At 33.4% G+C, this 27,289-nt stretch overlaps 3 protein-coding genes, 1 long non-coding RNA gene, 1 other non-coding gene and 1 pseudogene across 6 annotated transcripts; all 6 read left to right on the top strand.

The window, feature by feature from the left end:
• The first annotated feature begins 386 nt into the window (after positions 1–386).
• LOC132050957 (uncharacterized) lies at positions 387–1,667 on the top strand (annotated as a pseudogene).
• Positions 1,668–2,005: 338 nt separating this feature from the next.
• LOC132048710 (uncharacterized) lies at positions 2,006–3,882 on the top strand. The gene is made up of 3 exons (XM_059439406.1): positions 2,006–2,074; positions 3,095–3,168; positions 3,570–3,882. Exons 1-3 carry the CDS (start codon positions 2,006–2,008, stop codon positions 3,880–3,882), a joined length of 456 nt encoding a protein of 151 aa, XP_059295389.1.
• A 1,235-nt stretch (positions 3,883–5,117) lies between these two features.
• Positions 5,118–8,790, top strand: LOC132050958 (uncharacterized). The gene is made up of 3 exons (XR_009413535.1): positions 5,118–5,590; positions 6,881–6,936; positions 7,334–8,790. It is a non-coding gene; the product is annotated as an uncharacterized LOC132050958 (long non-coding RNA).
• Positions 8,791–11,977: 3,187 nt separating this feature from the next.
• Positions 11,978–12,050, top strand: TRNAA-AGC (transfer RNA alanine (anticodon AGC)). The gene has a single exon. It is a non-coding gene; the product is annotated as a tRNA-Ala (tRNA).
• Positions 12,051–12,876: 826 nt separating this feature from the next.
• Positions 12,877–18,127, top strand: LOC132050959 (lysine--tRNA ligase). Its single transcript, XM_059442282.1, has 16 exons — positions 12,877–13,331; positions 13,494–13,551; positions 14,086–14,154; positions 14,285–14,456; positions 14,531–14,624; positions 14,835–14,920; positions 15,100–15,218; positions 15,315–15,395; positions 15,784–15,909; positions 15,999–16,281; positions 16,367–16,463; positions 16,559–16,715; positions 16,885–17,028; positions 17,145–17,213; positions 17,663–17,806; positions 17,910–18,127. The coding sequence occupies exons 1-16, from the start codon at positions 13,294–13,296 to the stop codon at positions 17,943–17,945; spliced, it is 1,773 nt and encodes a 590-aa protein (XP_059298265.1). The 5' UTR covers positions 12,877–13,293; the 3' UTR covers positions 17,946–18,127.
• Positions 18,128–21,445: 3,318 nt separating this feature from the next.
• LOC132049772 (acyl-coenzyme A oxidase 4, peroxisomal-like) lies at positions 21,446–26,854 on the top strand. Of its 2 annotated transcripts, none has more exons than XM_059440697.1 (13): positions 21,446–21,594; positions 22,488–22,592; positions 22,857–22,963; positions 23,137–23,214; positions 23,296–23,419; positions 23,542–23,615; positions 23,703–23,762; positions 23,890–23,999; positions 24,082–24,241; positions 24,858–24,934; positions 25,972–26,143; positions 26,221–26,313; positions 26,478–26,854. In XM_059440697.1, exons 1-13 carry the CDS (start codon positions 21,567–21,569, stop codon positions 26,607–26,609), a joined length of 1,320 nt encoding a protein of 439 aa, XP_059296680.1. In that variant the 5' UTR covers positions 21,446–21,566; the 3' UTR covers positions 26,610–26,854. The 2 variants fall into 2 exon arrangements, with proteins under 2 accessions (XP_059296680.1, XP_059296681.1); XM_059440698.1 differs by lacking the exon at positions 21,446–21,594 and adding an exon at positions 21,660–21,786.
• The last annotated feature ends 435 nt before the right edge of the window (positions 26,855–27,289 follow it).

Raw genomic sequence — 27,289 nt, forward strand, 5'->3', positions numbered from 1 at the left:
ACTGAAAGCCTCAGTATCAACATATTCACATTGTACTATAAAATGAGATCCTTAGTTACTACACAATTGTGGTAATGGTTAGAATCTTGATAAAAAGCAGTAAGATGTGTTTTTATTAAAATTTTAAGTTGATTCACCCTTCAAATGGGAAATCACCAATGATTGGCTATCTATGAATAGCAAAAGAGAAAACAAAAACTTTTACAAGAAGTTATTCTCATCGCAGAGGAAAATTGAGAACTTCCTGGAGTAAATCCTAATTTATGATCCTGTTTGTAATCCTAATTTATGATCTTGTGTTCTTGCATTATTGTGCTAGTTCTTTAACAGAAGCATTTTGTAGCATTGATTATTTGCATTAGCATTTGCACATTATTTGTGGTTATATAGACAAATTAAAATTATCTCTAATTGTGTCATCTTGATTAGACCAGAAAGTTTGACCGACTCACTTTGTCGTGAGATTCAGTAACAAAATTGGTTAACTGTCTCGCCTGCTATCATGAGAGTTCATGAATGTTTATTTCTCCTTTCTTCAGATTGTTTACATTCAATCATGCCGAAACTAGTAAGGCACCAAGTAATTCTAAGTGGGATGATGATTCCAACATTAAATTTATAGATTTGTGTGAAAATGAGATTAGACAAGGACGTAGACCACACATTCATTTAAATAGAGATGGATGGAATAACGTTGTTGAAGAGTTCAATAAAGACATGGGAAGAAACTATGATAAAAAACAAATGAAAATTCATTGAGATAACATGGAAAAACAATGAATTCTTTTTAAAAAGTTGATGAGAGGGGAGACAGGTTTAGGATGGGATGCCACGAAAAATACAATTATGCCATATGATGATTGGTGGGAGCGAAAAATTAAGGTACATCTCTCACATTTTTCTATATGTCTTTCTTGTTTCTTTCATTGCTAAATTTCTTGGTTTGTTTAAATTAGTTTTGAATTTTTTGTTACAAGAGTATGATCCATACAATAAGTTCAGGAAAATAGATCTTTCGCTTATGTGGTATCGCTATGATGCATTGTTTTCTGATATTGTTGCTACTGGAGAAAGAGCACGTACAGCGAATCAAGAACAAATGTCTGGCATTGAAGTAGATCTTGACGAAGAAGGAATAAATGATATTGGTGGCTATGATAAAGAACACTTTATCAATCCTAATGATGAAGGGAATGATGAAATTGATGATATACAGAATGTGGATTTTATTATGTTTCCTAAGCCATCACTAAAAAGACGAGGTTCAATTGATGGTATTGGCACTAGCACTCAAGTAAAAAAAAAATAAGGCAAAATCTGGTGTGGCATCAATGAGAGAGGATATACACTCTCTAGTGCAGTTTATGTCTACTGAAGGATATACACTCCTTCAGTAGATGATCCCGTCATCGATAAGTGTATGAATGTGTTGGCAAATTTTTTCGATATTCTATTTTGGGAGTGGAATGTACAACTATGTTTGCAACATGTTTCTTAAGAAGGACGTACGTCATTGTTTCTTAAGATGGAAACTGATAAAGCTCAGAAGTCTTGGTTGGAGTATAACTATCAGTTATACCTTGAGAAAATGAGCTGATTGTGTTGCTATGGTTAAATGTTTTTATTGTTTAATGTTCGAACATTATGGTTGTACGTATAAACTTTATTTATTGCTTCTTGTTTACACGTTGCGGTTGTATCCCTGAATTTTATGGTTGTACGTGTAAACTTTATGTATTGTTGATGTTGTGTTGACGTTGTGGTTGTATCCTTAAACCTTAGGGTTATTCTTGTTATGTTGAATTTAATGAATGTAGGAACTTTATGTATTGTTGTGGTTGTTGTTATTTACTGATGGAATAGTAATTTGAGATGTAGAATGTGATTTTCCAAAGATAGAGATGAGTGTATTGAAACAATGGAGTTTCTAAAAAATCTTGAAATTGGGTTCTTGTGGAAAAACTTTCATTCTTTACTAATTTGAGTCATTTCTGTTTTCCGTTAAATGGAGAGTTGGGATATTAGCAATGTGGTATCTCCTCATTTAAGTGATTTGTTAGATGACGAAGATCAAGTATTAGAAGAGATTCGGAGAGAGCAAGATGAGAAGTAACGGATGGCTTTATGTCATATAACAGGTATATACATTAAGGGGGTTGTGCTAATTGTGTTGATTAGTAGAAAGAAAATCAGCAGATAAATTACTTGTAAACTACATTTAGACGGGATTTAACTGGAGATTGTCAAAGAAGGAAATCTTTGGAGGATGCTAACATCTTTGTGGATGCTTGTTAATCTAAATTGATGGTCACTTGTTTTTGTGTGGCTCCTTGTATGGATACTTGAGATTTTTCTCTTCTTAACCTTCTTTATTTCCGGATTTTTCCCAAAATGTCTACATATTTACTATAACAGGTAAATACATTTCGATGTATTGCTAAAAATACCTATGCAAAGAACCTTGTCATACATCAATGCGCTCTGGAAGTATTTTTATTCAAGAGATATTACGAGGAAATGAGACTCGTTGTTATGAAAATTTTTGATTGAAGAAGGCGGTGTTCATTGATCTATCTAATGACTTAACTAACAAATATGGGCTTAAACCCACACGTGGAATGTCTATACATGAAATGTTAGGCATATTCTTGATGACTTGTGCACATGGAGCTGGAAATCGAATGATACAAGATATCTTTTAACATTCGGGAGAGACAGTTCATAGACACTTTCATAGTGTTTTAAAGACAGTTTGTAAGCTTGCAAGAGATATAATTAGACCACATCCAAATTATAATGTTGGTTGCGATGCTCACAAGCCATGTAAACAAAGATATCTCCTTTTCTTTAAAGTAAGTAACCCGTTTATGATAATTTATTATTACTGCATTTGTATCTTTCTTTGCGCTTATATAAGAAAAGCTTTATGATAGTTTCTTGCCCCTTAGGACTCTTTTCTATTTCAGTTGACATTTCAAAGATGGTTTCACAACAGCCTTTCTTGACCTTAGCATATGTACACCTCAGAACCATATTGTAATCCAAAATAGTTATTTGGATCTCATGTTCACTCTTTTGACCTGACTTCTTTCAGTGTTCTGGTTTAGAATTCCAGGAGCAAAAAATGGATCCCAAGTTTCTTATTTTAGATTCACTTTTTGTAGGATTGTATTGGAGCAATTGATGGCACACATGTCAAAGCTAGATTACCGCAAGGTCAAGAGATACCATATATTGGACGTAAAGGTTATCCGACTCAGAATATTCTCGCCGTTGTTAATTTTGATATGTGTTTTACATTTGCATGGGTTGGGTGGGAAGGAGCAGCTCACGATAGTCGTATATTTGGTGAGGCCCTTCGTAGACAAGAGCTCAACTTTCCACATCCACGCGAAAACAAATTATTATTTAGTTGATGCAGGATATTCACACATGAATGGATACATGGCTCCATACAAAGGAAATAATGTGAGATATCACCTAGCTGAATTTCACCGCAATGCAACTTAACAATTGCGAGAGCCAAGAGGACGCGTTGAAAAATTTAACTATTTACATTCTTCTTGTAGAAATGTAGTAGAGCGCACATTTGGCGTTTGGAAAGCAAGATGGTCTACTTTGAGAGACATGCCTTACTATCACACTGACACACAAAGGGACATCGTACTTGCTACTATGGCCATTCACAATTATATCAGAAAGAAGTGCAATGTGGATGATGCATTCCAAACAGTCGAGAATGAGAGCTATATTCCATCGGTTGATTCTAATATTGGCACAACTTCAAGAGCTAACAATGTAGATGTCGAAGTAGGAGAACAAAATGATGTCTATTGGATGGGGTTTCGTGATATGATTGCCAGTGACATTTCTAATGCTTGATGCTTGTATTATATGAATATTTTCCACTTCTTGTATTTATAGTGGAGTGCTTTCAGCTGTATTAGCACTTTTATTTTGTCTCAAATTCTCCATCTTTGAAGTATGAATTGTATTATCCTTTTGTATAAAACATGAAGGCGTTGGGATATTGCATAAATGAATGCTTTACTACCTTCTTAACTTTGAAAAGATATCTCTTGCACCATATTATGTGCAAATGCAATGATAGAATTTCTTGAATGACTTTAAGAATATGTTTTTTTCAACAGAATGTTGCCACTGGTCTTCAGTTCTTTTGTTTCCTACATATTTAATGATGGATTATGTTCTTTGCAATTGCCCCTATACATTTTAAAATTATAAGTAACATATATTTATAAAATTAACTTAAATAAATAGTTTATATTGGAAGTGATTTTAAAATATAAATTACTTTTGATTTGAATCAACTTTAGAGTTAAAAATCTTATAGTATCAACTTGTTTATGGTGTTAACAACTTTAAGGGTATTTCAGTCATTTTGACAGAAAATAAGTGTTTAACAGCACTTATGTACCAAACACACCAGCAACTTATTTTCAGCATAAGCACTTTTATCCAAACACACAACTGCTTATTTATAAAATAACTTTCAACGCTTAAAAGTTCTAAAAGCACTTTATACATAAAAGTCACTTTTTTTAAGCTAATAAACGGGCTCTTAATAGGTGTATCAAGTTAATTCATAACAAGTAAAAATGGACAGAGGGAGTAACACATTAATTTTGACAAGAAAAACTACAGGTTAAATTTAGATTTTCAAAGCATAATTAATAATAAAATAGAACAAATCCCTAATAAATATATTCTTATGAAAGTATAACTTTAATAAGTGCTAAGTAATTTGATGTTCATCGTCGATTAACTTATTTCAGTCAATAAGTAAGCTGAAAAGTAACGTTCAAAAGTGATGACTTTGTTCCAATGTAGAAAAAGTGACACCCACTAAAAATACCATACATATTAAAGTTATCTTTTCACTATTTATTAGTAATTATTTTATATGTTTTTTTATATATTAATGACATAAAATATATATAATTTTTAATAGCAGAACCCAATAAGTGTTGTATTGATATAAAGAGAGGGGGGTTATGCCTTACTTCTAAATAGAAATAAAACAGGTGATACAATCAGCTCAAAAGGGAAGGTTTGCCTAAGGTACACAGTCCTTCTTCCTAACAAAAAAGCTATACATTTAGCTTACTTTAAAGTTAGACTTGTGAAATTTGGTCCTAAGACTTTACAATTGATTTCCCTAAAGCTAAAAAAATGGTTCAAACTATAAAGATAACATTATCCTCATCTTCATCCTTGTCTCTGTCATCTTCAATTTTTCTCTTTCATCGTCAAATCATTAGGGTAACAAACGAGAGGCAGTATTTCACCTTCTTGCATTCTCTTACCGTTTTTCCAAAAGGTTTGCCCTCAGCTGGTTATGAGATCTTTCTCCAAAGAGCCTAACCGCAATGGAGGTCCACACGGTGAACACACCAATTGCAGTGTGCCGCAAATTGTTCATTCCCAAAGCACTGCCTACACTTACAACTGATTGTAAGTAACAGGTGTAAACGTATGTAGTGTTTTTGGAGTTTCTTCAATTGTCTTAGGTTGTGGAGACAAACCTGACACTCATACACATATCAAAACAGCCGCTTGGAGATTGGAGGTGCTCTTTCTATCTTCTCTTTTTTTTTTTTTTTTTTTTTTTTTTTTGCGGTGGAGGCAGGAACAATCACCATTTTTTTACTAGGAGCAGAGACAAAGACACTAAGCATTTTTCTGTTGGGGTCGAGACACAGAGACTATCCATTTTTCAGTTTGGGGGAGAGAGAGAGAGTATGACAGAGAGAGAAAAATGAGAGAGACACTAAAGACAACAAATGGAAACTTTATTCTTAAGGTGATAGAGATGTAATGATTTGAAATTCGACACAATCGACATCTTCCAAACGACAATCCATTTCTTTTAGCTGACTTTTTAAGTCAGAAAACTCATTTATAAAATTTTGCTTAGTAAATATATATATTTGATTTTTATAAGTTTATACATATCTTTTTTATATTATAGGAAAAGAATATATCTTTTAATTTGCTAAAATACGTAAGTAAAATAATATTAAAGTGGTATCAGAGCCAAGTTTGACTTAAAATAAGCTCTGATACCACTTTTAAATATAAAGTAAAGTAATAGTAATTACATTTAGTAGAGAAAATTTGGCTCACAAACCTATTGAAGTCTTCAATTGACAAAATGGCCTTCTCTTATTTCTCCATTTTAAAATAAATCAAAATAAATAAGAAAAGTAACTAAATGAATTATTGGGCTGTAATTAATACTCCCTCCGTTTTAATTTATACAAACCCATTTGACTGGGCACGACATTTAAGAAAGAGTAGAGACTTTTGAAACTTGTGGTTCAAAATAAGTCTTGAATATTTGTGTGGCTGTAAATCACTTCATAAAGTGAATTTATTTCCAAATTAGGAAAGAGGACATTCATTTTAGCACGAGCTAAAAAGGAAATAGGTTCACATAAATTGAAACAGAGGGAGTATATTATACAAGCTATGGGACCTATTTATATATAAACTAAACATAAAAACCTAATAATCCCTTCAATTTCAAATCTGTTTTCCCTCATTTTGATTACAACGACATAGAGAAAAAAATCAGCTATGTCCATTGAAGGTCATTCTTTTCTCCTCCCTCTTGCTAAAGACTGTTTTTTTTCCTCCAATTTACTCATCTTCAGAACTTTCTTTTTGAGTATTCTTCTTGAGTTTCTAAATTGTAAGTTTTCTACTCTCCCTTAACTCTAGCATCAATCTTATTTTCTAAAGAAAAAGATTGTAGTAATAGATATGAAATTACAGTTTATATGGAGTTACAGTTAATTAATTGCTTTTTCTTTATGGGTGCTGCTTTTTTATCATAACTTTAACTTGTTTTTTGAAGAATTCATGGTGCAAGCAGATCCTAAAAATGTTGGCCGCGAGCTCAAGGAGAATCATGTGCACCTTCATTTTTTAGCTTTTTTAACTTAAATTTCTCACTTATCAGTGAGAAAGGAATCACAGTTTTTATAAATTAAGTAACAGATAATAAATCGGTCCGACCAAGTAAAAATTTGTCACAATTTAGGTGACCGATTATTAATGGGTCTACTCAATCAACCATCGATCTATTTTATAAAATCATTCGAAAGGCTAAATATTTTTATTACCAAATCAGGCGATTGATAGTTAATTAATCTGACCAATCTATAAATCGATCTGATTTTCTAAATATATAATAGACCGACAAATAGTTGGTTGGATCGATTTACAATCAGTCCTTTAAAATATTGACACCGATCTTTAGTTTTCCTTATTTGTCTAATTGATATTACATTTATTACAATATCTTCAGGAACATGATATATCTAGCGAGGGGGATGAGTCTTCTAAAACAGTTAGTGATGGGGATGAAGCTTCTAAAATAGTTAGTGATGGGGATGAGTCTTCTGAGACATTTAGTAACGGGGATGAATCTGCTAAGGAGAATGATACATTATTGATACCAGAACGTGAAACCTCAATAGACCTCTTCGAATATAGTTTGCGTAAGGAATTGGACGACGAGGACCACTTTGATGGACTTGTGAGCATTTTATCAAGGTGGGATGTTGTTAAAAATATACAAATTACTTGGAGAAAGAAAAAGTGTACAACCAATTTATGAATAGTTGTTTTGGCTGCTTATTAAAGTGAACCTAGAGAATTGGAACAAAAATTTTTGTGGCCAGATCGTACACTATCTCCTACAACGACGTGTTGTAAGCTCAAAGAAAAAGGAGGTTTGGTTCATAATGGTAAGCCAATTCGATTTGTTATGAAGGAGTTTTCTATGATTATTCGGACTGAATTGTGAAAAAATTCCCACCGGTAAGGCTTTATATGATGAAGAGAAGGCAAAAGATTTTTTAGATCTGGTGTTGAACAAAAATAGTAGTCTAACGAGAAATGATTTAAAGGAAATATTAAAGAGTGACAGATTTGATGCGCAAACAAAGTTGAAGATCGCTATGTTGTGGTGTTGTTGAGTCTTTTTTATGGGTTGGTGATCAAAAGCGAACTGTTGATGTAAAGAATATGAAAATGGTGACAAACTTGAATTACTTTAATGCATATCTTTGGGGTAGGCCTTCTTTTGAGATGACAGTTGAGTTCCTCATAAATTTTAACTTGAAGAAAAAGTCTGCATAATGGAAGGAAAACAATTCCACATCTAAAGGTTACAGCTTGCAAGGATTCCCTTGGTCTTTTCTGGTAACTTATAAATAATTTATGTTGAGATAGATATTGAATTGGTCATGACAGTTACCAAGCATACAGATAGACATCATAAAGGAGAGGAACATGACAATTTCAGCACAAATAGCAGAGGTTTCACAGACACTCAGAGGATTGACAACAAAAAATAGTACCTCCAAGACCCTAATAGCGCATGCAAGAAATTTCTCTAATCGGGGAACAAATCAGATATCAAGGCTTCATAGACCACCGATTTTGAAGTCAATCTAGAAGAAATCGAAAGGAACAACTCTTTACTTGAAATGAAACAATCTAGTTTTTCTGAGAATCAACATCTTTGGCTATGGATTCGCTGCACCTGGTCAAAGCTTTATGGTGCAAGAAATGCTCCAAGGGCAGAAAATCAGACTTGGATTTCCGGTGAAGATCTCTGCTCCGACGAAGATGAAAAGTTCTTGAAGTTTTCTATTTTACTTTTGAGTTTGGTGTTGAACTGACCTTGTGCAATATTTTCTTTTTGGTTTTTGTTTTTCATTTTTTATATATTAATAAAATATCCCTCAACTAAGTTTTTTAGTGGTTTTCAATTACCTTCAAGTTTTCTAACATATTTACTGCAAAATGGGTACATGTAGACATCTTAAATTAGATAAATGAAGTTAAGAATTGGTAAGGACCTTATCAAATTAAGAAAGAACTATAAGTAAGAGTCTTCATTACATTCCACATCATCATAAAGTCGAGAGTGATACAACAACGCTTGTTGCTTTCGACGTAGCTAAAGAAGAATCTGATCTGCTTGAGGTACCAATAGAAAGCCATGAAGACAATGTAAGTAAAGAGGAAAAAGGAGGAAAGATTTGTTTGATGACAAATACAATCCAATAGTATCTTGTTCAAGGGATATATTCTTCATAATAATGATGATCTGGGAAGCTTAAATTCATGGAGGTTAGAGTTTAGTGTGACAACTCATGATATATACGGGGTAGACGAATTGTATCACATGAGCTTTACCAACGAAATTTTGATAGTTGACACATATGACACGATGGGTTTTTTCAATATTGAAACTGGAAAGCTGTTGGATGAATTTCGAAGATCGGGTTTAACAGCTTCAATTTTAATACCTTATGTGCCAAGTTTGGTAGCTCTTCACCATTACCCAATAAGAGAAAAAATTTACTTGGACGTCGTGTGCGGTTTATAAGTATTTTATTTTCCAAGGTAGGGACTGGGAGCCGTGTCAATTGTCGTGGTAGATGGATCTCTCCATCGTTAACTAGAGGTCATGAGTTTAAGTCTGAGAATGTGAAATATCGTAGCATGTAAGCAGTGCTTCCTTCTTTAATGGACCTTACGCAAGGCGAATCTAGGAAACAAGTACATAGGAAACAACACAATGACTGAAACAAATAATTTTGACTCTAGAATATTTGCTTCAATGTTAATTGATTATTCAAGCTCAATCAACTAATCAAATTAGGGTAGTTCAGTTAATTTAACCGGCAATTCAAATTTTCACCTTGTTGATGTGAGTTCAATTTCTCACCTTGTAAACCTCTCCCCTTTTTGTCCTTCCCCTTGCCTAGGTCTTTATAGTAACAAGTAAGAAAATGAAAATCAACCAGAACAAAAGAAGGCACCTCTTAAATGAACTTTATTAAGCATCGTACGAAGTAAGCATCACGAATAGATATATAGGCAATTTTGTAATGAAAACTAAAAGAGTATAGTAATATACATAAATTTTATAAAATTCATGAATCTACATTTGTTAGTTTCGCTCTTCTTTTCAACACCAAAACAAAACAAATGCAGTATTATTAACTAATAAATTTAACACCACAATAAATCAATAAATTTTAAGAAATGGTGCTTACATCGGCTTTAATTTGAGCCAAACTTTTATGAACAGCCCTGATTTTATGCTACCTGTTTACTATTAGCCTAATACTGTTGCTTTAGGATATTTCTTCTGGTGTTTAATTACTGTACCATACAGGGATAATTAATATGTAGAGGCTTAACTGATCAAAGGGTCGCAATATCTGCTTTTTTTAAATGGAAAAGGGTTAAAAATACTTCTAAACTTTGAAAAATAATTTATGTATACCCTTCGATATATTATTGGGCTAATTATGCCCCTACCGTTATACTTTGGTGCTGATTTGTCTTTACTTTTAATGGAGTGCCACGTGGCAGCACCTTATTAAGAGACCCAGCCGCAATCTTTAATCTACCCGTTTAAAACTCACTATTCTATGACCCGACCTGTTACCCAACCCAAAACCAACATTATTCTTCCATCTTTATCAATATTTGCTCAAAATTTCCAGCATCAATTCAATTTCGAAAACGAATTCAATAATAGATTCCAATTTATTAGTAACAAATACATTCTCAACACCATAAATCGGCCGGTATCGGAGAAATTGAGGCGAGAAGAGGACTCCGGGCTCCGTCGCAGAAGAGGAAGAGGAAGCGGAAGTAGTCCACTTGCTTCCAAGCACAGAATTTTCGAGTACCCAGCAAACCCACCTCCAAAGCTTCATTGTTGCCCAACAATGGCGGACTACAAAGTTTACCTTTAAATTTCACTTTTGAGTGTCGATGATCTGTAATGCATGTACAACAATGCCAAACCTGGAAACTGACAATAGCTATGCGAAGATACAATTTTTAGAGAGAGAAATTGAATAAAAATCAGATTTTGGAGACACCCAGATAGAAAAAAGGGAAAGGAGATGGAATATCTTTGAGAAACGGTCTAGTAGAATAAAACATTGATTTCTAGTACTAGAAAAAAACTGCTGAAAAGCGAACAAAAAAATTGATTTTTCCGACCTCGCGAGGTCGGTTTCTGAAAAAAAAGACCTCAAAATCGACCTCAAAAGTAGGGCGGTATAGGCAGGTCGCAAATAATTAGCGACCTTATGAGGTCGGAAAAAAGCGACTACATGTGATCGGTACAGGATTCGTTCAAAAAAAGAGGAAAATTAACATACCGACCTCATCTGGTCGGTATATTAAATTATTATTTTTTCAGAAAAAACATTAACGACCACGTGAGGTCAGTAAACTAGTCTCTCTATTCTTCCTCTCCCAGGCAATGTGTCTTTCATGCTTTAGTGTGGAAGAGTGATGAAGGGGGAATGGATTAACAACCAGATGTTTCCACTATATATGGCCTTACCTTTTACTTTTACTCAATGTTAATGCACTTTTTCTTCATGTTTAGAGAAAGAAGGGAAATAGGAAAATTGGATTAGAAATTTTTTATTCATGAAACTTTGGGACCCTAGTTTTGTGATAAAACAATGGAGTGTTTCAATGGAAGAAGGAGATGAAGGTTGGAGAAATTGGTTTTGGGTTTAATTTGGTATTGGTTTAATTAGTTTAGCGGGTCGGATCGGGCTAAAAGAGGGACGGGTTAATTTCTGAGCTGCCACGTGACACTCCATTAAAAGTAAGGGCAAATCAACACCAAAGTATAACGGTAGGGATATAATTGACCCACTAGTATAACGAAGTATACATAAACTATTTTTCAAAGTCCAGGGGTAATTTAGGCCCTTTTCCGTATTTAAAAACTATCCTCTCCAAACACATTGTTTTCTGAAACTTTCAAAAATAATCATTAAAATATCATCTCTTCAAAATTAACTTCTTAAAATATCATTAAAAATTTTTAACATCATTAAAATAATATTTCATCTCTTGTTAAGAGTATTTCTTGCTTTATGCGCAATGTTTGCATGGGGATGTAGCTCAGATGGTAGAGCGCTCGCTTAGCATGCGAGAGGTACGGGGATCGATACCCCGCATCTCCAAACCTTTTTAAGTGCAATTAAAAGTTTGTGCATTTTTCTTGTTAAACAAAGTTTATTGTATCTCTTGTTTACATAGAATTATATCTGTTGATTTTTTTTTTAATTATATCTGTTGATTATTTAAGAACAATCTATTTTCATGTAGAACTGCAAATTATCCCTTTCATTGTGAATGTTTTTTATGGTTTTCCTTGAACTTTGATTTTGTGTTTATTTTGAAGCTCGTAGATTATTAATTACCTATTGTACGTTTTATGTTCTATCTTTTAGTACTACTTAGATTTTCAAGAGTTGTAATGATGAAATTATAAAACATGAACAAATTTTAAGTTGAATAGTTTTAAAATTTCGTTTAAAGCTATATATTGTCATGATAAAGTATTTCAACCTGGTTGCTATAAGTTCGATGATTTGCAGAAAGTTTGACCAAAAAGAGTTTTAAAGTAATTTGCTGAAAGAGGCTGACCATAAGAAAAGAGGTAAGAAAAGCACAAAGAGGACCTTGTTTTTCAATTTGTAGAAAGTTAGTACCCCTCTGTCGTAATTTGTTTGACGCTTTTAGCTTTTCAAGAGTCAAACTTTTAATTTTGACTGTGTGTTTGAACATATAATATTTAAATTTTTTGAAATAAAATTTACATATTTGAAAATTACGTAAAGTACTAAGTCACCATAATTAATACTAATTAAAATTATTTAAAAGACATGAAAAATTTACAATGAAAGAGTAACTCGTTTGACTCTCAAAAAGTGAAAAGTGTCAAAAAAATTGAGACAAGCGTATATTTTTTTTTATGGTACAAGTTGGTATTAAGCTATTCAGAAAGATAGTTGTATTATATTGTACCCTCTTTCCCTCCTGGTAGTTGAAGGGTGCCTGAATTAGCAACAAAATTTCAAAAAGTAGAGACAATTATTGGGTATTACTATACTAATTTCTGATGGAAAAGTGGTGTATCGTTCGAAGAATAATGAACATTAATTTCTTGTCAACCAAGGAGAATGGATATTAGTAAATTACTTTGTTATGAAAAAGTAGTAGTAGCATATATTATAAGAAGAATGACAATGACATATTTCTTGACAATCACTCCATTGTTTAGTAATCTAAGTCATGCTAACCCTTATTTAATAGACAAATTTCTGGTAAAAGATTATCAACTTGTTTAATCCTGAATTAAATACTTGCTTAATCAATCCTCTAATAATTTCATCAAATTGTTAAGTCTAATTATAGTCACCAATGGATTCATCTGTTTCAACAGAACAACTTAGCAAGAAGTATGGTGGTTTAGCTTTTTTGGTCTTTTAATTTCATTTGCCTATTTACAATTCTAAAAGTTATCTAAATATTTTTTGGATATGCATATGTGCTCAAATATTAAACTAAAAGTAGGTCAATCAATATGCTGCTCTTATGTTTACTTTCCTTTGGTGAAACAGTGCTCTTAAGAGAGAGAATAAGGCAAAGGAGAAGGAGCACCTGGACCTGGAAAAGAAGGTAAAACTTCTGTTTTGTAAGTTTTCAGTTTTGTTTATGTTTTTTAACTAATAGAAACAGAGGTTTTTCCCACCAACATTCAGAGGGAAATTTGTGCCATAAAACATGTTTTTCCCACCGAACCAGCTCACTGGAAAAATGCACGGTGGGAACAGGTTCCCTTTAAAACACTGGGAAACTTCCTAATTTTTCCCTGTGAAAACACTACTATTTAGGTTTTTCTCACCGATATTCAGTTGGAATAGCCACGGTACATTTTTCGGTGGGAAAATAGTGATTTTTTAGTAGTGTTCACTCAGTGATGCTTGACCACCTGGTTTATCAATCATAATGATATGGAATCTTGGGTGTGTTGGACACACTCAAGAGTTAAGTATACTAGTAGTTGTCTTGAGTCATCTTAATAGTACTAGTACTACCTTATAAGTATAGCTCCCAAAAAAATGTTTTAGCTTTATTTGCATACTTGCCAACGTGCAAGTGAAAGCGTACATTTTTTAAGTTGATGAGTTTTGTCCCCAATTGGATGTACAGGCTGCAACAGTAGCTAAAAGACAATTGGAGCATCACAATATGCCTGAGAATGATAATTTGGATCCTACTGTAAGTCCTACCATTTTGTTCAACCTCAGTGAGAAATTATTCCTTTTTGAATTTACAGCCCAAAAACTCGACAATCAGGATGAGCTTTCACAATGTGATAAATGGTTAAAAGTTGAAATTTTTGTGGCAGCAATACTTGGCGAACAGATTGAGGAGCGTTGAATTGTTGAGAGAATCTGGAATAAATCCATATCCACATACATTTCACATAACAATTTCTATCCCTGAATTTATCAGCAGATATGCTTATTTAAGTGCTGGAGAGAAACTTGAGGCCATTGAATTTGATATCTCCTTAGCAGGTTCTCAGGTTATGAATTCCATTAAAGATTGATTAGATTTGAAATTTCAATAACTTCTATTCACATCCATGTAGGGAGAGTAATAAGCAAGCGAGCATCATCATCAAAGCTCTATTTCTATGAACTGTTTGGTGGTGGGGCGAAAGTACAAGTACTGGCTAGTGCAAGGTATTGAGTTATTTGAATAAGCGAGCTCAACAAATGATGAAACAAAGACATTCTATAAAATGCTTATTATTTTCTTAACTTCAATTAAGTTATTGGATTTTAAGAGTATCTTGCCTTGGCTGCTTAACGGATAATGGCATAGCGAACGCCTTTGATCCATCTTTTTAACTGCAATTCATTTTATGACTCATAATATCATATTTATGGTAGGGATTCGGATATGGATGATGTTGCATTTCCTAACTATCACTCTGGAGTGAAGCGAGGTGACATCATTGGTGTCCGTGGATTTCCTGGTTAGTCTTTTAAAATCCATTAAAGAAAGAAAACTAAGACGATGTTTATCTTTTACCACTTAAAAGTTGGGATCCAATTTGATCCCTATTTTGATTCACAAACAATTTTCACCAATTCATTCCAATTTGTAGCTTGAAATTATGCCAGTAATTAAGGTGTTATGCTGCTAATGCTGCAGGGAAGAGTAAGAGAGGAGAGTTAAGTATCTTTGCAAAATCTTTTACAGTGCTAGCCCCTTGCCTACACATGCTACCGAGGCGTTTGACCTCCTCTATCGTAGATGAAACTCAGACACAGGTGAAACATCCATAAGGAAACCTATCTTATGTATGTCCAGTTCATATTACATCAATGATTCTTAATACAAGACTCAAAGGAGTTGTTTATTTCCAGAGTTCCCAAGGAACAGCAGCTAATGTTACTTGGACACTGGGCGATGCAAGAAATCCTGAGTCGTATGTGTTAAGGGATCAGGTATGATCATATGAAGAATCCGGATTTTTAAAGTCCCCCCTGCCCCCCATTTCCGGAGCAAGAAAAAAGTGATAAAGAGAAAAAGGGATAAACTAGATAAAAATGTAGATGGTAAGGTAGTGGCGGAGCTAGAACTTTTACTAAGTTTAGCCAAAATATAAAGAAGTTAAGGGAATTCAACATATACTATACATACATAATTTCTTTCACCTATGTACACAGTGTAAATTTCCAGTGAGGGGGTCAATTGATACCCCTTGGACAAGGGTGGCTCCACCACTGGTTAGGTTAAACCGCTCTCAATTGTATAGGAGTAGCCATATTTGGCTAAATCTGGTTTCCTGCATCTAATTATGGTTGGCTAATCATGATACTTTGTGGTTTTCAGGAAACTCGGTATCGTCAAAGGTATTTAGATCTAATGATGAATCCAGAAGTTCGAACTATATTCAGGACTAGAGCCAGAATCAATTCTTACCTCAGGAGTTTCCTCGATAATCTTGGGTTTCTGGAGGTTTAAATCCTAGATATAGCCCTTTGAATGCTGACTTATTCTCCTGCACTAATGTGTTCTTTTCTCACTCAGCTTTCTATTTGTCTTAGGTGGAGACTCCTGCTATGAATTTGACTGCTGGAGGAGCTGCAGCCAGACCATTTGTTACTCACCATAACGAGTTGGACACAAAACTATTCATGCGTGTTTCCCCCGAGCTTTATCTTAAGAAGTTGGTTGTTGGCGGATTTGATCGTGTTTATGAGATCGGGAAGAATTTCAGGAACGAGGGAATGGATTTGACTCACTGTCCTGAATTCACGATGTGTGAATTTTATATGGCTTATGCTGATTACAACGACTTGATGGATTTGACAGAGCAGCTACTATCAGGCAAGCTTCTCAAATAGTTATCTAGATTGCTTTTCGTCTTCAATCTGTTGATATAATTTAAGCTATTTTTGCATGTTGCTCTTAGGTATGGTGAAGGAACTAACTGGAAGTTATAAAATAAGGTACCATGCTAATGGCTTGGATAATGAACCGATAGAAATTGATTTCACTCCTCCATTCAGGTATGTAAATATGTGATTAACGATGTAAAACTCACCTTCCAAAAGGAATAGCATTTACTTAATGGTTTGGAGTTCCTCTTATTTGTTAATTGCAGAAAGATTGATATGTTGTCGGAGTTGGAGAAAGTGGCTAACATCAATATACCCAGAGATCTTTCCAGTGAAGCTACTAATAAATACTTGCTAGATGTATGTGAAGAGTTTGATGTCAAATGTCCTCCACCTCATACCACAACACGATTGCTCGATAAGGTCACTTCCTGATTTGCCATAGCATACTGTTGTCACTATTATATTTTGTTTTCCAAGTTAAATGGCAACTCTATTAGGGCTTGAAGTGTCATGTTGACCATTATCGATGTTATATTTTCAGAATTTAGTATCTCGTTGACATACTAATACCTGTATGATTGTTCCCCAGCTAGTTGGTCAATTTGTTGAAGTAAGCTGCATAAATCCTACTTTTATTATCAACCATCCTGAGGTCATGAGCCCACTGGCAAAATCGCATAGATCAGAGCCTGGTTTGACTGAGCGTTTCAACTTATTTGTTAACAGGCGAGAGGTAATATGTTATTTCTTTTGGTGTTGATGCAAGTGCTTTCTATATTTCAATCGTGATCTTGCATTTGGTACTATTTAAATTAACCCTTTCAGCTCATCCTGCCCCACTTTCTCCAGCTATGTGATGCCTACACTGAACTAAATGATCCTGCAGCACAGAGAGAACGTTTCGTTGAACAATTAAAGGTACATTTGCATTATAACCAAATTGGAGGATAGCTAGTAACAAAACCTATTAATCTTAAGCACCTACTATTATTGCCATTTACCACCAGAAGAAAACAAGAAAATTGCGCATATATGATCTACTGTTTTATTATTTCAAAATCTTCAGATTCCATCTAAGATACATTGGGAAACATAATTGGATTTGGATAAATCTTCTGTATTCAAGATTCAAGAAACTGAATTAGTGCGGCCTTCTTTCCTAAATCTCTTTACTTTCTCAAAAAAGTATATAATATGTGAAACAAGCTAAAAGAAGAAAAGGGAGAAACAAGAAAATCCCAATAATTGTACTTTTAGCAAGTATTCTGCTAGTTCAAAACAGTTAGAATTCATAACAAGTGAAGAGATTCTTTAAGCCAAGATGAGACTCTTCTTCTGCTTACTAACACTGTTTTTTGTCATCTCAGGATCGACAATTAGGAGACGACGAGGCAATGGTTTTGGATGAGTCCTTCATTACCGCATTGGAGTATGGACTACCCCCTACTGGTGGCCTAGGCATGGGAATTGATAGACTTACAATGTTGCTTACAGATTCACAAAATGTCAAGGTTTAGTAAACTCGAATTCTTGAAGTATGTTAAAATTCTCAGTGCATGACAAAAAAAATGAATACCTGTCAAATCTTACTCTGCCATTTTTCTACCTTCTCAGGAAGTTATCCTCTTTCCAGCCATGAGACCACACTGAAAGAATTTACCAAGTGGCCAGCGATCGTGTGTTCTCTCCATTATTATGATCATTCGATTGACTTCATTTGCAATTCTACATAAAACTTCCAAAATCAGTTCCCAGAATTTATTAGTAGTATATCAATGTAAACATGAAATGCAATATATTAAAGCTTTAGTTTTTTTTTTTTTTTCTTTCCCTGAGAGGATATGTATGTGGTGGACAAGTTACCCAACATTGTCAATTTTAAATGATCATCCAGTTTCATGTATGTGTTATATCCATCTCTTGAAAATGAAGTTAAATTGACTTTCATTAGCCAACCTGCAAGTACATATAGTTTCGTATTTTCATCCTTTCTTTACTCTTAACTCTGATATTTGATTGAAAACATTCAAAATCAATAAAACAGATATCAAGAAGAGCATGCCCCACTACTCCTAACATCAAACCAGAGGGGGAACTGCGTATTTCTTCTTTTTCGAGTCAAATCTATAAATTCGTTTGCTGAAATTTAATTATATAGCAAATTTAAAATTATTTAACTAAAACAATGATGTTTTAACAATTACTTTTATTATATTTGACCAGAAAAAGATATTTCACAAAATTTATGTATTTAGAAAGATAAAAAAGTATATTCTATTTCAAAAAAGTCACGTGATAAAAATAAGTGACCAAAATATCAACTAATCTTTTCAATTTACCCCAAAAGGTCATCACAATTAATAGAGCATTAATTAGTATAAATAAAGGATACTTATAGCGTTTGGCAAAGCTTCTAAAGTCAGTTTATTTTAAAAAGTATTTTTTTTCAAAAGTGTTTTTCAAAAAAATATTTTTGGCGAAAAACAGTTTGTTTGTGTTTTGGCCCATTAATTTAAAAAATAAATTTGAGTACGCAATTAGTATTTGGTCAAGCTTTTAAAAAGTATTTATAATAAGTGTATTTTCATCAAAAGTGTTTTTCAAAAAAGTGCTTTTGGACAAAAGCTATTTTTTTTCTCTTCTAAAAAACTGCTTCTGCTACTCTCTAAAAGCACTTATTTTCTCTCTGGCCAAACACCTCACTTTTTAAAAATAAGTACTTATTGGAAAAAATTAGCACTTTTGGTAAAAAAAAAATAAACTTTAGCCAAACACGCTGTTAAAAAGATTGTTCTATTTAGTTCAATTATTATTGCCTTACGCAGCTTTCCAAGGCGGATCGACGAAGCAATATTATCTCCCACAAACTCCACAAACCTACTAATTAAAGTTAACCACCAATAAGAAAAATATTTTAAATGATATTTTACCTTTTTAGTAACTAACTAAATACTACCACTCCAAACACACAAGCCCAACCCCCCCAAACCCCGCGCCACACAAGCAACCCCCCCCCCCCAACCACCACAAGCCAGGTTGATTTGCTCAATTAACAAAACATGTGGTTTTTTTGTTGATTTATAGCTATAAAAAAGTGTAACTAAAAATCTTAATATTTAAAAATAAAGTATAATTTCGAAAATTACGTATTAAAGAACTTTCTTGGTACAAAATCTAAAAAAGAGAGATAATATGAAACGAGGGAAGCATTCGGCAATTCCTATAATTTTATACATACTCCCTCCGTCTCAAAATATGTGTCGTCCTTACTAAAAATACTTATCTCAAAATATTTGTGATTTTATTTACCAAGATAAAATTAAGTAACCTTTTCTCATTTTACCCTTGTATTAATTACATTAATGGGATGATTTTGTGAGTTCACATGCCAACATTTAAGAGGTTTTATCATTAATGAAATAAATATTTATTGAGAAGAGAATATGATGAAATATGTTAAGAGGTTAAAATAGTCAAAATGCTGCCTTTTTAATGCTTTTTTAATGAGCGTGTAAATGAAAAGTACGATAAATATTTTGAGACGGAGGAAGTACAAATTCTATAAAAAACATTATGATTAGTCAGAATACGCCAAACAAATTAATACTGAGGTACACAATATAAGGGTCGGTCCATCAAATACGCACTCATGTTCAAATAGAGTGTCCACTTAGCCATTTGCACATTCTTTGAGAAAATTCTAACTTCTAGGTAAAAATAGATAATTTGCACATTCTTTGAGAAAATAATTTGATTAAAGTATCCCTAATTAAACATATATTGAGATTTGGTCACATAACACTTAAAAAGGACAAGTCCGAAAAAATAAGATTAATTCTTTCTTAATTTGATAAATGAACATTCTTTTTTAACAAAAAAATAAAGGAATAATTTTAATAATATACAATCTAGCATAAAATGTTACACTCACTTAGCAATATTAACCTCTTTTTTGAAGCAGTATTTATACACACGATATACTAGGGGGTATAGACCGAGTTAGTTCGGGTTTTCTAAACACCAAACCAAACCAATTGCATCGGATTTTTAAATATATAAACCAAATCAAACCAATAAAAGTCGAATTTTTCAACCTCGGGTTTTTTCGATTTTTTGGGGTTGTTGGGATTTTTCGAGTTTTTTTCTGGTAAAGTCTACTTATAAAATATGTAACTTGTAACTCAAATATTTCTTTAGTTCTAGTAAGATACAACTATCTAATTAAGATATTTTTAAGAAAATAACACAAAATGTGAGATGAGAGATGACATTGTACTAAAAGATTCAACAACAAAAAAAGTAATGAAATCGCATAAAATAAAATGATCATAATTTAAAAATACTAAATCATGTTATAATAAATACGCCTAATTTATAAGGCATATAGAAAATGATCATAATCTAAAGTATTAAGGCATGCTAAAATAAGTACGGCTAATAAATATTAATTACATGACTAACTATTAAAACAAAATAAAATTATGTTGTTTATTTTCACTGTCTAAATTAATATAAAACTAAAGAATAAATATCCAATATTGTGTTAGAATTGAATTTCTTTTGTTAGCATTAGTATTGATTTGATATTTTTTGGGTTTTATGTAAGTTACTAATATCAAATAATTGTAACTGATACAACTAGTTAGATACTACACCCAAATAATTCTAATTTCAAGCTTGAAATAATATGTAAAGACAAAAAATTATGAAAAAGTTTAAGAAATATTTACAAATTACATTAAAATTAAATATTTTTATGTATAAAATATTTTTGAAATTTTATTCATATATTATCGGGTTGATTTGATTTGATTAGATTTTTTTTAGTTAAAACCAGACCAAATCAAGAGTGGTCGAATTTTTCTTTTTAAAACCAAACCAAGTCAAATCAAGCGGCTAAGCGGGTTTTTTCTCGGTTTGCTTCGGATTATCGAGTTGGTGTTGTTTGTCGATTTCTTTTGTACACCCTTATGATATACAACATTATACATTTACTGTACACAATATATAAACCTGTATAGAAGTATATAATAATCTATAAGAGAGCCATTACGGGTAATATTAGAAATATGTGTCATTTTGGGTAAATATTTTTCCCAAATAGACATAGAGGGACACTATTTTTGAACAAGAGTGGGTATCAATCAATATATATTCAATATCTTATAACCCACACTTAGATTTCCGTGCCAAAACATCCTTCATCTTCTTCGTCATCATTTTAGCTTGTTCTATCTGCTCAAGAGTTGACAAAATCATTGCTTTGTATTCATGAAAGTTCCATCTACTATAACTCAAGGTGGGTTCTCTTCTTTTCTTTTTCCTTTCAGATAAAATTGCTAGGATATTTTTGTTTTTAATGTGATCAAGATTTTGATATTTTGCTTCAAAGATAATACGGAATAGTAAATTCTTAATGCAAGAAATTTTTAGTCTTTCAAGTATTGAAAAGTCGAGGGAAATGAAAAACCTTTGTTAATATTGGGACTTGGTAACCAGAAATGTGTGTGTGTGTGTGTGTTTTTTTTAAAGAATTTGGTTAGGATACATAATGGAAAGGAACAGAAAAAAGAAAAAAAAAAAAAAAAGAACAAGATATGAATATGGAAATGGGGTTTTCTTTTGGATAATTATGAAATTGCAAGGTATCAATATAGGTGTTTTAGTTTGATTAGGCACGGAGTTTAAAATATAAAGGGAGACTTTTGAATCTTGTGGTTTTAAATGAAAGATGGTTATAAACTTATCACGTAAAATGTTTGAGTTGTCAACTTTACTAAATATAGAAAGAGACTCTTTTTGGGACATACCAAAAAGGAAAGTAAGACACTTTAATTGGGACGGAGGGAGTACAATATTTTTTTAAAATTCAGTAAAAGTTCTTGGAATCACTGTTTGGGTTGACTATGGTTTTTTAATAACTTTCGTATAAATATTCTTCCTGTCAGTTTTCCCAAGAAGAAGAGGTCTATCTTTTTAAATAGTCTGTGATCATTCCTTTGGGTTACACTTTAGAATCTTTGGATGGTGAAAAAGCTAAAATATTTGTAGAATCTGGCAAACTAGCTGTTAGATTTCATATTTTATATGATGTTGATTGAGTAATTCTGTTTGTATGCTGTTATTTACTTAGTGTTTTAGACTCTCTGTGACTCATTTGATTAAGGACTTACATTTTAAAACGCGATGCAGAGGAAATGATTAAAGAGGCGAAAAGTTCCTATTTTGATTTACCAGCATTGGATGTTTCCACTGCATTTCCTCAAGCAACACCAGCTTCCGTCTTTCCTACATGCAGTAAGATTGATTTTTACTCTACTTAGTTGTGTATTAATACCATTTATTATTTGAAGAAAGAAGCTCAGTACTTTTTTGAGAAATCGCTAAATGAGACTGCTATTTTGGAAGACAAATTTGTGTTCATTAAGGACTGAGTTAGCTTTGTTACGATGTGCTTTGATATTCGAGCTGAGCAATTCTATTTCTTTGGTAACATTTGGAAAGATCATTTTTGTGGTCACAATGCTGAGGATTTCACTAACTGGGATGTAAACTTTACAGCTTCGGACTATTATCAGCTTGATGATCTCTTGACTCCTGAAGAGAAAGCCATCAGAGTCAAAGTGAGAGAGTGCATGGAAAAAGAAGTTGCTCCTATAATGACAACGGTATTCCCTAGTTCTCTGCATTTCTTGTATGCATTGAATATTCCCAGATTTATGGCTATAATAGTTAGTTAACATAAAAATGAAGACTTACTCTAGTGCTCTCAATGAACTCAAATTTCTAAGAAACAGGTTGAGCGTTTGAAACTAATCCATTTCTTGATTTGATTGTGTAGTACTGGGAGAAAGCAGAGTTTCCGTTTGAAGTCGTTCCAAAACTTGGTGCTTTGCACATATCTGGTGGCACTGTAAAGGTGTTTCTATAGAGCATGACAAGTTTCTTATTTCCTGGCATTTTCAACTTCTATGAGGCACTTATTTACTTTCGGCTTCAGGGGTACGGTTGTCCAGGTCTATCAATAACTGGAAGTGCTGTTGCCCTAGCAGAAATTGCCAGAGTTGATGCAAGCTGCTCTACATTCATTTTGGTGCATTCATCTTTGGCAATGCTCACTATTGGTAACTTTATATTATTATTTTCCGAAGTTTCTACTGGCGCCCTTTTTGTTTATTTTGAGCTTTGGGCATTTCAGATATAATCGTCTTAAATAATGATAGACAACTTCTTATACATTGATTAGGACTATGCGGGTCAGAAATGCAAAAGCAAAAATACTTACCATCTCTGGCTGAACTTAGCACTGTAGCTTGCTGGGTAAGATTTTTGGTTAGTTATCAATTTAGCATTAGCATCTGTTTTGCTTTAGATAAGTATTTATAATTTATATCTTTTGGGACTTAGGGTCTAACTGAGCCAGATTATGGAAGTGATGCAAGTGCTTTGAGGACCACTGCCACAAAGGTCTAGAATCTAAAATTGAGTCCTGGTTATTAATTTCTATATCGTTCTTCATTATTTCTGTTCTTTTTACGGTAAAAGGCTGCTTAACATGCCCCCTTCCCTTTCTTTTGTGATCTCTAATGGTTAGGTTGAAGGAGGTTGGATCCTTGAAGGGCAAAAACGGTGGATAGGGAACGCTACTTTTGCGGATGTATTGGTTATTTTTGCTAGAAACACAGCCACAAACCAGATAAATGGGTAAGTAACAGGATATACTATCTAGATAATCTAGTTCACCACATCTTATTTTTGTCAAAATCGGTTATTGTGTTTGTCTCAGCTTCATAGTAAAGAAGGATGCTCCAGGCTTGCAAGCTACTAAAATAGAAAACAAAATTGGGCTGCGGATTGTTCAGAATGCAGATATTCTCTTTAAGAAAGTATTTGTTCCTGATGAGGATAGACTACCTGGTGTCAATTCTTTCAAGGATACAAACAAGGTATTAAATGAGGTTGATGATGCAAAATGTGTGCATAAGCATGTTTCCCTAATAAAACTTTGAGCAGAAGGACCATCCTGAAGTCATCAATAGTTAAATACACTAAAAGGTCTTCACTAATGGTTGGTCTGACAAGGGAACAAGAATCAGAAACTTACCATGTGAATTTAGATCTTAAATCTTAAGAGAATGACTTAATGTTAATTTCTATTGATGCTAATAAAGTTTCTAAAATTCTTGAAAATACCCGTCCTCCCCCAAAAGAACCAACCCCACAAAAAAAGTAAAAACAATCATTAAAGGAGGAAAACACATAGCTATCCAAAAAAAAAAAAAGGAATAAATTTTAAATTCCTTTAATCACTATCTTCAGTTTGCTAATGGATTTTTGTCGCAGTGTGATTGTCATACTGATTGATAAATTCACTGTTCTCGTTATAACGATTTCCCATCTGTATTTCCAATACTCCATGCATGCATCTTGCCGTTCAATTTTCTTGAAGTTCTGTCACTTAAAATCCTGTCCTTCTAAGTTATTGTCTATATTTCGGTAGCAGCAATTACTTAAGTAGCTGAAATCGTCTTGACAGTCTATACTGCTTTGTTCCCTGAACAGGTGCTTGCTGTATCACGTGTCATGGTTTCGTGGCAACCTATAGGCATTGCAATGGGTGTATATGATATGTGCCACAGGTAGTATTTCAATTAGAAACCTGTTTTATTTGCTGTTAAATGAAAGTTAATTATACTGGGTGCTCTTTGGTTCAAATCACGGACGTTAAGCTAATTCCTGCTGGGTAAAATAAGGGAAGTAGATTTTCGAGATTGTTGTTGTCTACGATGTCCTTTTGATAAAGGGTTGTCTACAATGTCCTATGGTGGCAATGAAAGTAATCTCAATTCTCTGGAGTCATACAAACATATATTCCTTATATCTTAACTTATTTTCCTCTTATTTTCGTGTTCAAATAAATAAAAAAAAAAAATCCTATATGATATCTTTCATCTGAAAGGAAGTTGCCCCAAAGAATGTACAATTTCTCAAGATCTCTGCAGGCTTGGAGAAGAACAGAACGTAATAGAAGCAAAAGATCCTTACAGATGCTATGAACTAGTTGGGGTTAGGCCATTGAACATTAAGTCTGGTATTGTCTGTTGACTAAGAGGCTTTTAGTTTATCTAGGGATTATGCCAATAGAGAATTAAGAACCTCTGACCTGTAATTTGTCCTAAAGCACACATGTTTGAGTATTAGAATGTAAAGGGTCAAGATGGAATGATGAGTATTAGAATGTAAAGGGTCAAGATGGAATGATATGGATAATGAGGAATCATATGTCCGATCCAACTAGATTAGGATTTTTGATAACAATCCAACTAGATTAGGATTGCATCTTAGTCGTTGTTGTATCTTTCATGTCTCATCAGTCAACGTGCTGTCATGCTATTTATCTACTTCAAAATAAAACAGCCAAGTGATCAAGCAAAGAGATTTTATTCATGATGGGGTTTGATATTTAATTCTCTCAGGAAATAAGTAATTGAAGATAAAATGGTCCTAAAGTTAGTAGTTACTATTTAGGATATCTTTACCTGTTTACCATGAAGTGGTTTAAAAGAAACTTATTAGCATTCTGTTGTACCCTTTATTTGTCAATCTTTTGTTCAATGTTTTTATAAAGTTCCCTAGTTCAACATTTCTCTGGGCTAAATTATTTCCTAACTTGAAGGTATTTAAAAGAGAGGAAGCAGTTCGGAGCTCCATTGGCTGCTTTCCAGATCAATCAACAGAAGCTGGTTCAGATGTTGGGCAACATTCAGGCAATGGTTCTTGTTGGTTGGCGCCTTTGCAAGCTGTACGAGAGTGGTAAAATGACTCCTGGTCAAGCTAGCTTGGGGAAAGTAAGGCCTTATTCTACTGATTTTGAAGTTGTTGTAGATTTATCTTTTGCAGTGATTAACAAATGGTTTGTTTCTAGTCATGGATTACCTTGAGGGCTAGAGAGACCGTTTCTCTTGGACGGGAATTACTTGGTGGCAACGGAATCTTGGCTGACTTTTTAGTGGCAAAGGTTTGTGGATGAACACTCAATGCTTACTTTCTTCCTCAGATGCAAACCGCAGGATACTTTATTTTCCTATTTCATTTTTACTTGTATAGTTGTATAGATCTCATTCTGGCAGCAAGTTATGTTTTGTGGTCTCATTTTCTCCACATATCTGTCAATGTCTCTAGGCATTCTGTGACTTGGAGCCCATCTATACATATGAGGGTACCTATGAAATCAACACCCTGGTAACAGGTAGAGAAATTACAGGTCTTCCCAGCTTCAAGCCAGCAGCATCGAGGCCAAAGAGCCGCTTGTAGTATCTCAACCATCTTTAAAGTGTTCTGCTGAACTCAGTGTACCTTTAGACTACTTGTGCAAAAGGGGAACTCACTCAAGAATATTTAATCTCTTTTAATCTCCGGGATCATAATCATAAAGAAGTCTTGTAATAAAACAAACTTTGTATATGTGAACTAGTTCATTGCTATGTATCGTTTTGGCTATGCAATGCCAGCATGCATAGTTATCTTTCTGATTTTATATAAAGTTTAATCCTTGAATAGATTTTGAAAGATTCACACCAAGTACCTCGCGGACGCAATATATGTAATGGGTAACTCTTCCTACTAAGACAGGAGCATGAAACGAATCACTCAACTCTTTTTCCTTGTCTACTTCCCTAATGTAATGTACTTATTCTCTGGCTGCAACCTTCTTTCCTTAACTTCCCAATCCACCAAATTGCAGTAAGAATTTGGCCTAAAGGTGTAATACAGAATGCTGAGGATTTGAAAGAAAATGATAATTAAAATACGTCTTTCTTGTAATATAGCTGCTGCTTTTTTTTGGTTCCCCTTGCAGCTCTCTTTACTCCAATCAACAAGCTAATACTTCTGGCTTAGTAATAACAGTGACGATGTAATTTATTTCGTAAGTTCAATCTTCAGATTCTCAAGATTAGAGCAGTTTATTCCATCAAATCTAAATTGAATATCTC

This window comes from Lycium ferocissimum, chromosome 3 (genome assembly GCF_029784015.1).
Source record: "Lycium ferocissimum isolate CSIRO_LF1 chromosome 3, AGI_CSIRO_Lferr_CH_V1, whole genome shotgun sequence".
Classification (NCBI taxonomy): Eukaryota; Viridiplantae; Streptophyta; class Magnoliopsida; order Solanales; family Solanaceae; genus Lycium; species Lycium ferocissimum.